The 17,036-nt window shown below is 36.9% G+C and overlaps 1 protein-coding gene across 2 annotated transcripts; it reads right to left on the bottom strand.

Moving 5' to 3' along the window:
- Positions 1–717: 717 nt before the first annotated feature.
- On the bottom strand, positions 718–15,843 carry LOC111020773 (signal recognition particle-related / SRP-like protein). 2 transcript variants are annotated; one of them, XM_022297542.2, is made up of 14 exons: positions 15,626–15,843; positions 15,386–15,482; positions 15,167–15,233; positions 14,896–15,006; positions 14,272–14,467; positions 14,040–14,125; positions 7,450–7,645; positions 6,687–6,798; positions 3,917–4,044; positions 3,599–3,805; positions 3,380–3,489; positions 2,458–2,587; positions 1,662–1,808; positions 718–1,371 (listed from the first exon to the last, which is right to left on the bottom strand). In XM_022297542.2, the coding sequence occupies exons 2-14, from the start codon at positions 15,456–15,458 to the stop codon at positions 1,150–1,152; spliced, it is 1,785 nt and encodes a 594-aa protein (XP_022153234.1). In that variant the 5' UTR covers positions 15,459–15,482; positions 15,626–15,843; the 3' UTR covers positions 718–1,149. The 2 variants fall into 2 exon arrangements, with proteins under 2 accessions (XP_022153234.1, XP_022153233.1); XM_022297541.2 differs by having other exon boundaries at positions 1,662–1,811; positions 15,626–15,842.
- Between the last annotated feature and the right edge of the window lie 1,193 nt (positions 15,844–17,036).

Genomic DNA, 17,036 nt, shown 5'->3' with positions numbered 1-17,036 from the left:
AAAAAAACTGCTTTATATTTAATTTTATAATTTCTCAAACCACTTTTGATATCAAATTATAAAAATCATTTTTAATGGGTCAAAATATTTACCAAATAGTATCAATTAAAAGAAGGGAAAAAAAACTGTCTTACATAAACACTTGAAAAAAACATGTGAAACACATTCTCAATGTCAAACACTCTTATACCAAATTAGAATTTAGATGCTCAGATTTTTGTGTATGAGTTGCTCTCTTGGCTTCAAGCCTTCATAATTCTAATGAATGCTTACAAAGTGAGATCACAGCCAAATGAATGAGATGAGACACAGGAAATTGCAACACAAAATACAAAAAGTGATCAAAGAAACTAGAGGCCATGTAGCATAACACAGAGAATAATATTGCAATCATTCTCAATCATCAACTCCTCCCAAAGTTTTTTTTTTTATTAGATTCCATTTTGGATTTAAGAAGTTTGTTCCATTTTACTTTACTCTAAACTTTCAGACTGTCTAGGATAATCTCTAAACTTCGGAAAAAAAATAATCATTTTGGTTCCTAAACTTTCATAATATCTATTTCAGTTTGTGAACTTACAAAAAGAATCATATTGATCGCTGTACGAATACATGCTCACGCCAACACGCTAGTACACTTACATTGTCATCTTTCTAGAGTTTATTAATGAATTCTAATAGACATTTTAGGAGCTCGAGAGCCAGAATGGAACAAACTTGAAAGTTAAAGGACCAAAATAGTATTTATACGTTTCTTTTTCCACAGGTGCACTAAATAGTTATATTGCACAGAACCTACGAATAAACGTCTAAAATATCCGCAATAAATTCAAAATTTGTATCCAAAATCAGAAAAATAAACAATGTGATTTCTGTAATGGTCACATTTCACAGGCAGGCTCTCTAAGAAAAACCCTGAAAAACTGGTCCTATTTCTTTGTAATACATCCTAGAGAACCAAGAAAAAGGCAGTCATTATATTCTAATTGTGATCCAAAATTCACAAGGGTACTGGGAAGTAGTTAAAAGATCAGTTCCAAAGGTCTCTATATTCTTGTAACCACCAGCTAAAACAAAAACTCGAGCAGCAAAAAGAGAGAGAGAGAGTACCCCATGGAAAGAAAAATCTTTGATTCTTGCCGAAGGAACTCATCCCCATAGCCTACTGATAAAGCCCTTTCGGTCCTTTTTCATTCTATTCTGAAGAGATGGGAACTCGATGAAGTTAAAAGCAAGGTCCAGAACGATGGGATTCCGGGGGATTGCCTGAAACGCGGGAGGAAAGGCTTCGATACGTGGAGCGCTTTTGACATTGGGATCACCAATTGCGGACTCATAGTTATCAAGGCTTTGAAGGAGGAATTTGATCGACTGAAATGTATTGAATACAGATTGATACACGTTAGTAACCAAGCAGATATAAACTAATATAAGAACATATGCTCGTGGAAACATGGCTTCTCCAACCAAAAGAAACATAAGTTGGCTAGGAAGGAATAAGAATTCCATGTCAATTGGGCGGGAAAAAAATGATGGAACTTAATCACCATTGAAGACTCTCGGTCTATTGATTTTCATCTACCAAGCAATTCAGTTCATTCATACAAAATCTAGTTCCAACTTAAACAGGAAAAGAGAAACAGAATGAACATAATCAGTACCTTCTTATCAGTTCCAGTCAGTGACATCTTAGAGATCTTCTTTGACAGATTCTCTGGAGCCTTCACCTCCTCAATAATTCCAGTTGCATGCTCTATACAACTGTTGGCTCTGCATTCCTCGACTAATGTCTTCAGCTCTTCGATCATCTTCTGTTGCAGAAAATCCAAGCTCAGGTTTCTTCAATAAATATTGCTTGTTTGGGGAACTACTATCAATTTAAAATAAAAATTACTTGTCTTCAAAATTGTATTTAAAAACTATAATTGAGTGACAGGTAAAGGTTAATGTTATGGTGCACCTAATATTAAAAATTTTAGTTCTTTAATTGTTATAAATAAATAGACAATTTGTGAGACGAAGAAAAAAGAAACAGAGACAAAAGAGAAGACATGTTTCCATTGAATTTTTGTTCTCTTTAAAACAACCCCCAAATAACTTCTAAACCTCACTAAAGAATAGAAACTAGCCCCAAGGACCAGTCCAATTGGCAAGGACTTGGGACCTCTTGATCATACAGACTCAGAGATCTCAACTTTGAACCTTCTGATGAGCTTAATACCAAAAGTATCTCATGGCTGGACCTTGGGAGCAAAGCTCCAACTCCCAGATAAATAAATAAAGAATTCCATAGAAGGAAGAGAAGTTCCACCAACAGACTAGTGCAACCAGCTACAGAAGAGAAAGCTACCAGAGTTATCAGAGTAGTGTAATTGCCAATTTTGAAAAAGCCAATGATACAAGGGGTTTGATGCTTTAACTAGTATTCAACCAGAGTATTCTACATGGTACACGTACCGGATCACTGACATTTGTAATACGGAAGTTCTGCATAGCATCTTCAGCAAGGGAGCGGGCATGGCAGTATAGTAAATAAGCTTCTGCTCTTTTTCCAGCCAAACTGTATGATTTTGCTAGGTAAAAGCACCTGAAAATATACAGAAGGATCCATCGTTTACATAGAAACATCATTTACAGCAAATTAGTGCCAGAAAACATCAATTAAAAATCCACACTTGATGTAATGACATATATTCAAGAACAAATTAACAAAATTATAATTGTAAAAAATCAGAGAAAAAAGATATGAAAACACACACTACTGGTAGAGAAGAAAATGACATCGAAGGAAACGCAATCATTTCCATATGTAAATTTGTTCTGCTTCAGATGTAATGACAAAATGTGGAGGGGCCAAGGAGGGAACAACCAGAACCCGACACCAGTTCTGTTTCACATTAAGCATTTCTACACACTCTCAGAAACGAGAAGCATGAATAAAATTTTTCTTTTTCTTTTTGGTTGGGGGGCATACTAACTGTAACAGGTGGACCATAGGTATCTTCCTTACTCAAACATGCTTTCTGTCTTACAAAGATTGAATAAATTTTAGTAAGCATTGCATTCGACCTTCAAATAGATATGTGCTACAAGGCATGTCATTGCTCGCATAATACCAACTGTGCAGGTTAAATAGAAAACGAGTATGTCAAGTGAACAAGGTGCTTGATAAGGCTAAAAGCGAGTAAGAGTTATGAGGTCAAGGAAAATGGTTGGGACTCGAGTGCACTATGAGCTAATATTCAAATTAAGTAAAAAACAAACAGATTTCAATGTTCAAGAAAAGAACAGGCAATCACTAAAACAAATTGCTGGATCATCATTTCACTACGGGGAATTTCTGATTAGCAAGAAAGATCAAGGACTCAAGGGTAGAAACCTTTCTCCACGGAAAGCTATACTTTTAAGCGAGCACTCTTCAGCAAATGTCACTTCTTCCTGCATCCTATCTCTTCCAGAACTGACTAAGTCAGAAAGATCTGAAATATTCTGCGAAACAAAAATATAAACGCTATTGTTATTCCTCCAGAAAACCTCTATTGATCTAAGGACAGATCAAATAATAGAAAGAATGCAGGAATATATAGAGATGCTTAACTTGTAATAGAAGATCATATAGGCGAACAAGTTCCTCTGGCTTGGTAACTTTCTCATTTTTCTCATCATGGCGCCTAATAAGCTTACTTTTTGCAATGTTTACCAACAACTGGTTGCGATCAATTGTCCTTTGACCCAACACTGCACTAACGGCTTTATCAAGCCCACTTAAATCATCTTTGACATTTTCAGAATTTCCAGCACTGACCTAAAACATACAGAATATTGTCAACTTAAGTCTGGAAAATCAATATGAATTAGTGGAGAGGCAAACTTTCTACCAGAATCAAAAGAAAGCCAATGTGAACCTTCCACATACCAAGTCACTGCGAATAGAGCTCCTTGCCTCATGGTACGCTGCAAATATCTTATCATAAATGGACAATCTTTTCTCCGCTGGAATTGAATCTGCTGCTGAACCTTTCAAGTCCTTTTCTAATTCCCGAGCTGGATAATTTCATGCAGACATAATTAGGAAGTCTAAGTGCAAATATGAACCTGAGGGTAAGGACATACCTTCAACAGATTCCAAAAATAAAAATAAAATAAACATAATAACGGAACCTATAGGATTTGATTTTGGCTCTTATTCCTTAATTTATAAAGCCAAACTGCTTCATGAAGACAATGTAAACCAACAAAACATAGATACCAACGTGGCTAACCTCATAATATACATTGTACCCAGGTAAAATAAAAAAGAGGATAAAAAAATTGCAAAGTGAAGAAAACAACAAAGTCAACTTTTTTTAGACAGGAAATAGAAGGCAAGTATGTGTTAAGAGAAGAAACAAGCGTAACTTGCATTAGATCAAGCAAAATACAAAAGAGTGATAAGAAATCAACCTAAAAACAAAGGGGATTTCAAAATATTAGTCCAATAATCTATAATCATAAAATAATCATTGTTACAAAAAAGAACTAGTGCAAAAAGTCTGAAGGGAAGCGTTCAAAACTAGGATAATTTACACTTCCTCCACATTTCTTGATTTGTCAGGGACAATTCTTTGGTTTAGTCTCCACACAAACTTTCCAAACAAGACACTTGACCACACAACTCATCACATTTCCCGTCAACTTAGAGAGGGTTGCCAACAGAAGTTTGCTCCATACAATGTTGCCCCAACGGAGGGGCACACCAAGCTACATTAAAAAAATGACAAATAGAAACCACAACTATTGGGTACAGTGGCAATGAATAATCAAATGATTCTGTGTCTCTTCCCCTCAATGACAACAAGGACAGCAGGTAGGATAATTTTGAAAGACAGGATTCTGCATTTGGATCATTTCTCCCATGTTGATACTTCCATCAAGCAAGGTTCCACAGAAATAATCTGACTTCTTTCAGTATTCCTTTTCCTCATATAGCCTTTGACAAGCCTCGATGGACAAGAGACATACTTATAGCAAAGTGATGGGAAAAGTAAAACAGAGGAAGTGGAAAAGGTTCCACTATTGTCTAGCTTCCGAATAACCATATCATCTTGCCGTTTAATGTTTTTGAAATTAAAATTTGAAGTTACCGACTTCATTGATTTCTCTGTCAGAAAGAGACCGAGGGAAAGATAGCCTCCAAGAATGGGTGTTGATGTCCCAATAATCCTTCACCATAGCCGGTCATCGGAAAGCTGAAAGATTCTCAGGAGCAAAATTTTCAGACGGTTGTCTGCTGCCCAGTTGTGTTCCCAAAACGCACTCTCCCCCATTAACAGTCTTGATTCTTGAAGGAGAAGAAATCCTCACGTTTATCTCTGTAATTAATTGCAAAATTCCAATGGTTACAAGCCCTAATGTTGTGTGGCCAACTCATAAACCACAATTTTTCAGCTGTTTCTTCTAAGTTTCCTCCATGAATGTTTCTTAATTTACCAACCAAATACCATGAAAAATGATTTACGATTACTTGCCGTTTCATCAATTGGATGTACAAACTCCAATTGAGATAAACCCACAATAATTTTATTTAATGTGTAAGCATGCCTCCAATTAAATCATGTGGAACTGAAACCTCATTCTACTATCATATGTTCCTAATCAATTTCAGCACATTCCACTTTCTTCTATACAAACCATTATTTTTCCTTTAAATACCTCTCATTTTTTCTTCATTGACATTGTTTTTTCTCCCCTTCAACTCATCCTCTCATATATGTTGTTTCCTCTCTCCCTACTAGTTTTTCCCCTCTCTATAGACTATCACATTCGTACAAAAGATTTTCCCACCTTGTTTTTCCCCTTCACCCAATTTCTCCCCATCCTTCACCTCACTCTCCATCTTCCCCTTGAAATACTCCAACATTTCTGAAAATACATTCGATCCACCCTCGTTAACCGAAGCTAGAACTGCAATACATCTCTCAACTCCTTCGTTGGAAAGAGTAGTGATTTCAATTTTCGAAAAAAATGAAAAAGTTCCTTCATGAAAACCAACCTTTCTTGAACAACTTGACGTTCAAAGGACATTGAAGCGGTTCAATTGAAATTTGTTCCAATCAAGACAATTAACCCCATTGAAATCTGATGTAAAACAGAAAATATTTTCTTTTCTTCTAATTTAATTTATTTTTATTTATTTATTCATAAAAAAAGAACTTCACAACTCACCAACTGAACTAATGAAGAAAGATCTGTTTTGCACTCCAAAACAAATAAACTCCATGGAAACTCTTCAAGCTAATAAGACAGTTTCGAGAACGCTCCATGACTAATATAGTTTACACTCGGAGGTTCCATAGGGATGAGTCAACAACACCAAATGGATTGGTTAGTCATCCTATTCCGGATAAGTAGAAATTTTTCCATCTAGAAAGTTTTCTTTTATCATATCTTCAACTGTTCCTCACACCCTCTCATTCCTGGAATTTTGACCAGAGCAACAAAAATACTGCATCAATAAATTTTAGAAACAAAAAAAAAATTACAGAACAACTTCCAAACATGCCATTTAATTTCGGGCTGTCAGCATCTAATGATGTTGAAAGAGAATCACCACAAATGTACACTACAAATCATCACAGGTTAAGTTCCTACAGAAGGGAAATCATCATAAATCTCAATATTTTAATGTTTTAAAAAAAGTCACCAACCTTTCAATATGGCAACTCTCGTTTTTGCATTGGATATTGGAAACCTGTGACCTAGCCAATGAAACTCGGTCAGGGAAACAGCCTGCTGAGATCTGGCCTCCGACATGACAGCCTAAAAGCAGGAGTAAAGGACCGTAAGATATACAAAAGACCTCTAATAAACTAAAAGAAGACATTATAAAATCAACCAAACACAAAGGATAGAAAATCAAAGCCACCAATATGGAACTTTAGTAAACTTTTATCGAAAATCTGAGAAGTCACGTAGTTTGCAGTTGAAGAACATTCCTGTGGTTACTTTTGTCTTACGTTTTTTCAATAACAAGTAGTGTTCTCAGGTCTACCTAACAAAAAAATCAACCAACATCAAAAACAATTATAATACAGCTATAAGTTCGAGTGAAGTTAACTTCTAGAACCTATGTTCCTGGGATCTAATGACATAACACTGATTGGAATAAGTATAGATGCAAGTAAAAAATATTAGGAAATTGGTTTTTAAAGATCAAGCGGGTCAATTATTCCACAAAACTTAATTCTTGTAAGGAAACCAATTTAACTGTCAGGTCTTCTCAATTATAAAATTTTTACTAAAAAAACTAAAGAAAAAAAAATGTCAGACCTTTGTTAATACAGATTTCTTTCAGTAAATTTTTTAGTTTATGGTGCTCGTACATACGTTATATATGCATATAAATAAATAAAAAATAGGAACAAGAATAACAAATGCATAAAATTGGAAGTAAAAACAAAGCAAACAGACCTCTAATTTAGCTTTGAAAAGGTCTAGAGCAGGACCTTCCATCTCCCCAATATGTAGAAGTTCAGAGGCCTGTAGATTAGCTTTGCCAATCTTGTGCAAGCAGTATCGTATACTAGGTTCCAGCTCCTCCACGCGTTCACGACACAAAACTTGATGCTCCAGATCTCCTACTTTCCCAAGTTGCTCATAAACAGCTCTAAAAGATAATAAAACGTTAGCTAATCATGTTATCTGACAAACCAAGATGAGATGATAAATGATGCAGAGAGTTTAGAGAAATCAAATATCCTATTCAATCTTTTTCTTTTTTACATATGGATAACCATATACAATCATCGATAGACTATAATTGAATCGTATTCAATTAGGAGATAAGATTGGACATTTTACTTGGATTTGAATTTATTGTCTCCCCAGGATTCTTCTTTTCTTTTTTTTTCTTTTTTTTTTTGGATCAAGACTCTATGCTAATCATAATAAATATAGGCACTTATCTAATAAAAAATAAATATAGACATGTAATTTCAGAATAAATTGCGGAACCATGTCCTCTTGTAATCCTCCCTTGCCTTCATTCTTCTATATTATCTCCTATCCCTATTCTTTGAAGGCATCCTACCAAAACAAACTTTCTGCAGCCATCGAGACTTTGGGGGGGAAAATAAAAGGGCATACTTTGCGTTAAAAGATGAAATTTTACATGAGAACCTTTTTCAAACTGATAAGCAATGTTAGCATTAACAAAAGGCCTTTTTTGGAAGGTCTGTATTGGAGTCCAATTTCTGTTTCTGAGAAAGATAGTTTGGAAGTCCCCTTCTCCTTGGAAGAAATTCGTCGGGTGGTGTTTGGGTTCGACAGAAATAAATCCCCTGGTCCGGATGACTTTTCTATGGCTTTCTATCAAGATAATTGGGACGGTATTAAGGAGGACTTGTTGAAAGTATTTCGGGAGTTCTTTGGTGGGGGGGGGGGGGGGGGGGGGGGGGGGGGGGGGTGGTGAACGAGACTTATGTGTGTTTGATCCCGAAAAAGGAGAATGCGGTCAAAGTGAAACAAGTCTCTACAAAATTATTGCTAAAACTCTTGCAGAGAGGCTGAGAAAGGTGATGCCTCCTACTATTTCTGAGACGCAAGGGGCTTTTGTTGCTGGGAGGCAAATTTTGGACCAAGTTTTGATAGCTAATGAGGCGATTGAGGATTATAGGAAAAATAAGAAAGAGGGTGTGGTTCTTAAGATTGATTTCGAAAAGGCGTATGATCACGTGGATTGGAACTTTTTAGATAAGATTCTTGGGAAGAAAGGTTTTGGGTATAAATGGAGGGCTTGGATGTGGAGTTGTATTAGGACGGTTAATTACTCCATCCTGGTGAATGGGAGACCTAAGGGTAAAATCTTCGCTTCTAGAGGCCTTCATCAGGGGGATCCCTCATCTCCTTTCCTATTTATTTTGGTGGTGGACATTCTTAGCAGGTTAGTCTCCGTCGGGGTCGAGAAAGGGAGTCTGGGAGCCTTTGAAGTGGGTAGGGAGAAAGTAACCCTCTCTCACCTTCAGTTTGCAGATGATACTGTCCTTTTCTGTTCTGGTAAGGACAGGGCTTTCAATAATCTTAACTGCCTCCTTGGTTTTTTTGAAGCTCTTCCTGGCCTTAAGATTAATCGAGACAAAAGCTCTCTTTTGGGGGTGAATTGTGACATGGGTAAGCTTAGAGAGTGGGCTTCCCTGGTTGGGTGCGAAGTTGGTGAGTTTCCTTCCTCATATCTTGGTCTTCCTTTAGGTCATAATCCTAGGAGTGTGACTTTCTGGACGCCGGTGTGTGAAAGTTGCAGAAGCGCCTTTCTTCTTGGAAGAAGCGTATTTTTCTAAAGGAGGGAGACTTACATTAATTCAATTTGTTTTGAGGAGAATTCCGTCTTACTTTATGTCTCTATTTAAGATCCCAGTGGCTGTTAATGAGGGTCTAGAAAAGATCATGAGGGATTTTCTTTGGGAGGGGGTAGAGGAGGGGGGTGGTACTCATCTAGTCAATTGGAATTTGGTTACAAAGCCTCTAGATGCAGGGGGTTTGGGCATTGGAAACTTGAGGCTTAGGAATGAGGCTTTTCTAACTAAATGGTTATGGCACTTCTTCTATGAACCTAGGGCCCTGTGGCGAAGGATCATTGTGAGTAAATACGGGCCTCACCTGTTTGACTGGGTCCTTGCAGGTGGTCTTAAGGTGAGCAATAACAATCCCTAGAAGGCTATCGCTTCATGTTTCCCTGCTTTTTCTCGTTCTCTTCGTGCTGTTGTGGGGGATGGTCAAAATACTTATTTCTGGGAGGATTCGTGGGTTGGTGATAAACCTTTGTGCCTTGCTTTCTATCGGCCTTATTTTCTATCTGAAAATAGGCTTCTTTCGGTGGCCGATATTTTGAATCCGGGGGGAGGTTAATTCCATTTCTTTGGGCCTCTCTCATCCCTTGACGGATCGGGAGTCTTGTCCGAGTTGTTGGTGTTGTTGTCTGAGGTGTCTTTATTTGCTGGGAGGGAGGATGTGAGGGTGTGGTCCCCCAACCCCTCGATAGGTTTTTCTTGTAAATCTTATTTCGATATTTTGATTTCCCCTTCTCCTTCTTCCCCTTCGGCCCGTTGGTTCAACTCTCTTTGGAAGATTAAGATTCCGAAGAAGATTAAATTCTTCAGGTGGAAAGTTTTACTTGGAAAAGTCAATACTTTAGATCGTATCCAAAGGATGTCTTCCTTTTATCTGGGCCCACGGTGGTTCTGTAGGAATGCCTCTGAAGATTTGGAGCACTTGTTATGGAGTTGTCAGTTCGCTCAGGATGTTTGGCTCCGTTTCTTTGATTGCTTTGGCTTGTCTTGAGTCCGTTCCAAAGATTGTAAGGGGATGATGGAGGAGGTGTTGTTACACCCTCCTTTTCGTGACAGGGGTCGTTTTTTGTGGCAGACCTGTTTTCTGGCTGCTATTTGGGGGATTTGGTTAGAGAGAAACAATAGGTTGTTTAGAGAGGTGGAGAAATCTGTTGATTATGTTTGGAATCTCATTAGATTTAATGCTTCTTTATAGGACTCTGTTTCTAAGGCCTTTTGTAATTATCCGTTAGGTCTCATTCTTTATGATTAGAGTCTGTTTCTGTAAGGGACTCCTCTCGGGGTTGGTTTTTTTGTAGGCCCTTTTGGTTTCTTTTGTTTCTCTTTTCATTCTTCTCAATGAAAGTATCGTTTCTTATCAAAAAAAAAAAAAAAACAAATCATACATTAGCCACACTCCCAAAATATCCAACACCGTCTGTGTGAACAATTTTAGACCCACAAATCTTACCATTTGATATATATATATATATATAAATCATTACTGAGGTTTTCTAACCAAGAGACTGAAGAAGACTATCCCTCCTTTTCACTATTTCAGATCTCTATAAAGGGGAAGACATTATTGACCCTATTTCAATATCTAATGAAGCAGTGTATGAGAAAAGAAGAACGAAGAAGATAGGCTTGGTGTTTAAGCTTGTCTCTTAAAAACCATATGGTATTATTCATAGCTATTTCCTTGATGAAATGCTTGATAGAGGATCCAGCCTCTGGAAATAGGTGGAGAAGGTGGATATGGCATGGAGCTGTAATTTGAGTGATAGCTTTCTTACTATCATTAACTGAAGACCTAGAGGCCACGATTCCTTCAAGGGAAATAAGATAAGAAGATCCTCTCTCCTTTTCTTTCTGTTTTAGTTTCTGATGTCTATGGTAGGCTACTTGACAAGGCTTTCAAGTTGACCAGGATGGTATTCCAATAAACTACTTATAAATTGCATATAAAACTTCATTTTTATAAATCCAAAGCCACTAACCTCCTCAACCTAGTTAGAGCTTTTGAACTCCGTTCCAACCTCTATGAATCTTCAAATGTAAACCATTGCATTAATGTTGATCCTAATGAAGTAAAAGAAGAGTAGAATGGTAAAATGGGGGGTGGCCCCTCAAATATTTGGGCCCTGCTTTAGGAAGGAATCCAAAAGGCTGGAAGTTCTGGCAACTTATTAAGGGAAAGATCTTGAGCATGACATACAATTGAAGAAATCTTTATTGTCTAAAGTTAAAAACCTCACCATTGCTAATCAATCCTTGTCAATCTCCCAACCTATTTCCTTTCACTTTTCACAACCCCTTGCTCTATAGCTAAGAAGGTTGATAAGCTAAATAGAGATCTTTTGGGGAGGAGGGGGTAGATATGGATGAGGGTGCACCTAGTTAGCTTGAAAACAAATTTTCTACCTTGGGATAAATCATAAACGAAATCTAGGCATCGTGACATACTGGCAAAAAGAGAAGAAATAAGGCTATGCTTGCCACATGGTAACAAAGATCTGCACTAAAAGTCGATACGTTATGGTATAAAGTTATAGATAGTATTTAAGGTACTAAGGCTAATGGATGGTTCATTGAAAAGTGATCTAGAAATAATTCTTGGAGTCCTTGGTTTATAACCTCAAATTAAGAGATCTAATTCTAGACTACTATGGTTTTGGACCAGTAATAGCAGGCACGCCAATTTTCAGGACTAGGAGGATGCTTGGAAGGAGAATCATTTTATAAGAAACAAGGAGAATAAATTCAAAATAAAGAGGAACAATCTAAAGGTCGGGAGTAGAGGGAACTCCTGCCAGAATAAACTAAACAAGAAAGGTCTCTTCTAATAGTTAACATACATCAAGAGGCTGTAATTCAAAAAGAATTTTGTATGATTTGAGCACCACCAAGAGACAGAAAGCTTAAAACTATTACAAAAATCAATCAAAAGAAGATGATTTATCTTTAGTAATACTTCTTCTCTTTGGGATACCTACCCAATTCTAGTAAATTTTTGGAGTCAAAATCATGACATGAAATCGGTTAAAAACTCCACCATAACCCGATGCAAATCGAATGCACTAGTAAATCACATGATTCTAGGAACGACTTACTGTATTTTATTTGTTGACAAGCTAGAGTTTGAGAAACAAAGATCTTTGGTAACTTTCATTGTCAAAATTGTCAAATAGGCTTTTCTTTTGGTATAGCTTATCTAGTAAAGCACAAAACAAAGTAGTCGTCTTCTCTTTCCTTATTCAATAAATAAAAGTTCCTAAATATAAGTTCCTACTATATATATCCTCTCTATAGAAATATATAATATTTAATATATATTGAGAAAAGACATAACTGCACAATTCCAGAGATCTTTTGCAATTCCTTTGAACGGAACCAAAAACTCACTTTGATGGAGAATTATCCCCTTGCTATTCCTTTTCAAGATTGTACAATCTCTCAAATAGCTGAGTTAGACAATCACTCCGCTTTGGAATGAGGTCACTTGCTAGAATTGGTATTCAAAAGACGAGGGAATTGGAGGAACGTGTTCTACGAGCTTGTCATGAGAACAAAAGTTATTGAAGCTCATTTATGCAAGCTATTTGGAACTTGGAAGACCCAATACCATAAAGAACTACAGGGTCTTTTTGTTCACAGTTTGCCGAAGGGGAAATGTAGACTAGAAAATCCTTACGAATACTCCTTGTCAAGTTGCTGTATTCTTTGGAAAAGCAAGAGAAATATTGCTGATCACTTTTTCCTTAGTTGCACTTCCTCGCTAAAGCTTTGATGATACTTTTGGTGTTGACTTATCCCAACCTTAGAGACTCAACATAGCCCTTCATATCCTTCTTTTGGGTCAAACCTTCAAAGATAAGACGAAGACTCTCTCACTTAATGTTTCTAAGGCCATTTTTTGTGGGAAATTTGATTGGAACAAAATATAACTTTTCAATGAAAGGAGAGGGAGAGGGAAGAATTTGAGATGTCAACCCAGTGTAATCATAGCCACCTAAAATAAAAACAAGTAATATGCAAAATTGTAGGAATTGAAAGCTTGAAGGGAGGCACTTTAACCTAATTCCATCCCAAGTCTCTTCTAAATCCCCCTCTTGTCATAAAGAATACATCTACTCTGTGTCTTTCAAGCTTTCCAAGAATGGCAGCGACCTTGTTATTCTAAAGGATTTTAGGCCTTTCTTATGGATATTTTTGGCATCTCGATATGTGTCCCCAGACAGATTGAAGGTTGGTTATCGGATGTTTTCACGGGCTGGCTTCTTCCTAGAAAAGCTAGATTCCTTTGGAATTGTGCAGCAAGTGCCATTGGCACATTTGGTTAGAAAGGAACTGGCACACTTTTGAAGATAATGCACATACTTTTGACTTTTTTTGTAGAACTATATAGAACACCTCTTCTCGGTGATGTCTCAATCAAAGGAAATTCTTTCTTTTGTAATTCCAGCATATCCATGGTTGTGAACAATTGGAAAGTCATCATTTAGTGTTTTATAGGTGCGGGTTCTCTCTACCCCAGTCCCTAGGCTGTTTTGGCTCTTTCGTTTATAATATATTTTTCTCAGGTTTCTTATCAAAAAAAAAAAAAAAAAAAAAAAAAAACTACAAAGTCCACATTGCAAAAGATTTGGATAATGCGTCTTGACCGTTAAAAAATGTATAAGAATTATTTAGTCATTTTAACAAAGAACATAAAATCAAGAAAATACAAGGAAGCACCTGGCTCTTTTAAAGTTTAGTAATGCAGTGTCCCAATTCCGATCTTGTTCAAACAACAAGTTCCCTGTCATGTACGATGCATAAGCCTACATGGAAGAACAAATACTTGATCAGCTGAGAAACAAAAAAATGATAAAAAAATCACTATTCACTAAGACATAATTTTAAAGTTTTAATGTTAAAAACTAACATATATGATATACATTTTGTAAGGAGAAAATTAGGATCAAACCTCTGCTTCCAAAGATGTTCTTGGGTCTCCCTTGCTAGCACACAATTGTGCAAACAGATTGGCCCATTTCACTGCCTTCCTGAGCCTACCAATCAAATAGATACGCTGACGTGCATTTGGACCATCTGGTAATTGCCTTTTCTCCATGGCATGACTCCATGCTCTCTCCGCCATATACAGAACCACATGGAGAAACCTATTTTAAATCCAGAAAGTTGATAGTTTAAAACTCTGTTAAAAATGACTTCTGCAATTCACCTGTCTTCATAGACACCTTTCATTCTAACAATATATGTGTCACTTGATTTAAACTCATATCATAAGGTTCTAAATCCATTGTTCCTTAACTGCACCAATCATCACATTAATTAACACTTCACTAATCTTCTTTCGCTTTTTTTCCTTTCCCACTTCATTAGAATCAGTGTAATTAAGGATACACATTATTGAGCATTTTGTTAACCATTTCTTGAGCACAATTCTTTCTCGTCAATAACAGGAGACTACTTTGAAGAGCGAATGGAAAAAAGGGAGAGAAGAGATGCAAGAAGTAGATATTGGAAAAATCTAATTCTACTCTCTGCTTTCAAAATAAAATAAAATAAAAAATTAAATGGGACAAACCTGACTTCAGTAACAGTTGATTGAGTAATGGCCCGTCGGGTGTATTTTCCACGGCCATGAGTGAACTTCAAAGATTTATAAAGCCTCCTTAGCCGAGCTGTGCAGTACCTCCTGCGCATCAAAAAAATAAAATCCACCAACAGTCAAACAGACCACCCAATCAAGTAAAATCCAGAACAGTATGAATGCTAGCATAATTGGAAACAAAAAATTAGATCAGCAGAACAATGTAATCACTAAAACAGATGATACAAAACGCATGAGCACAAACCGATAGCGAGTGTAGTCTCCATGACGTAACCCATGCTGCATCTGGGAAGATTTCAAGAGCTGCAATACTTCGAAAACAAATAAAAAAAAAACAACGGATAAGGCAGCATCAACATCAAGTAACCAGTCCAACATGATGAATTTACAGTCCCGAAACCTCAAAACTCGAACATTTTTCAAGATTAACGAAGGAAACAACAGCCAATTGACAAGGGCATACCGTTAGTGGAAAATCTAGGATTATCAGGGTCAGAAACATTAGAGTTCGCGCTGTCGACTTCCATGGACGCCATTTGGTTCTACTTCGCAATTGAGGCCTTCAAAGCAAAGAAATCACACATCAAATCGTTACAGAGTAGCAAAAGGATGAAGGGATATCCATGGATTCCGATTCCAATGCCGGAACAGGAATTAGGGATCGGAATCTGAGATGCATTGGCGGCGGAATTAGGAGACTTACCCAACGGAGGTCGTTGTAATTGCCCCGATGATCTGTGGGAAGTGGCGACGGCTGCTCCGTATTCTTGAATTGCGTCTGTTTGGTAATTTGATAGTGTTTTGCCAATTGGGGGTTTTTTTTTTTTTCAGCGGAAGTGAACCAAAATCCAACGCCAGAAAGGAAATGGAGTTTGGTTTTAGCGATTGGAGAATGATCCAATGTTGTTTTCCAAAATTATTTTTTGCTTTTCATATAACAAAAAAAAACAATTCAAATCATGTTCCTCTTTTATTAATGTTAAATTATAGTCCACATCACATTATTTTGAGTTTTCCTCCTTTGAAAACACTTCATTTCTCTCTCATTATTTTTCGTTGTTTTGCTTGTGCTTCTCTCATCTGCAGGCAACTCTCGAGGCTTGAACTCCAGTATCTATCGGTTTTTCATTTCTCTCTCACTATTAGGGTTGTTTTGCTTCTGTCATCTACAGGCGACTGACTCTCGATGCTCGAACTTCATTATCCTTCGGTCTTTGTTTTCAAATGTTTTCGTTGGGCTTGTTCTCATATAAGTTATTTATTTGTTTGTTTACTGGGTTGTTGATTTTTAGACGTAGAGGGAGAGAAGATGACGGACAAGGCGTGAAGACAAGAAGGAGATCGTTAGCGCGTTAAATGGATATGGATAGCTATTTCGAGGATGATATAGATCGAGAGCGAGATCGAGAGCGTGCATGAGCTTGATCGAGAGCGTACAGCGAGAGCGTGCATAGGCTTGATCGAGAGCGTGCATGAACGAGCGAGAGAGATGAAAAGACGTGAAATTTAATTCTTTCAATTGTTGGTTGATGTTCTTTAAAGGCTGCATATATTTATTTTTATACTTATTCGATTTTAGTTTATTGAGAATAAACGGGTGCAGTGGAAAACAGCAGTAAGAATGCAAAATAGATAACGAAAGAGATCGTGAATAAGCTTGAACGAGAATGAGCTTGAACGAAAATGAGACGTCATTGTGAACGATTAACAGTACCATACGATAAGTAGATAAATGTGGAAAAAATAGTAATAAGTAAGCGACAATGATGATAATAAAGGATAAATTTTAGAAGTACAACGAAAATTATCGCGAATGAGAATGAGCGTGAAAGAGAAAGAACTATAGTAATTTTACGAACAAATGACTATTTCTCTTGAAATGTCTTTCTTTCTAACAATTGTAACACTTCGTTGACTCTCAACTTTGACAGTAATTTTCCTCTCTGCTTGCTGTATTTTTTCTTCTCTGCTTTATCCCGAACATACAGTGCTTTACTATCCTTCTTCTCCAACTTGATCTCAAGTTCTTTTGACTTTAAAGCATTCAGAACTATCTCCATATCTAAGCCGTCTCTTCCATACTTAATTATTGTCTTGATTTCTCTATATGAATC

The sequence above is a fragment of the Momordica charantia genome (genome assembly GCF_013281855.1).
Source record: "Momordica charantia cultivar OHB3-1 chromosome 6 unlocalized genomic scaffold, Mcharantia_2.0 BLBB01000006.1, whole genome shotgun sequence".
NCBI lineage: Eukaryota > Viridiplantae > Streptophyta > Magnoliopsida > Cucurbitales > Cucurbitaceae > Momordica > Momordica charantia.
This window is presented reverse-complemented; position numbering and strand designations above follow the sequence as displayed.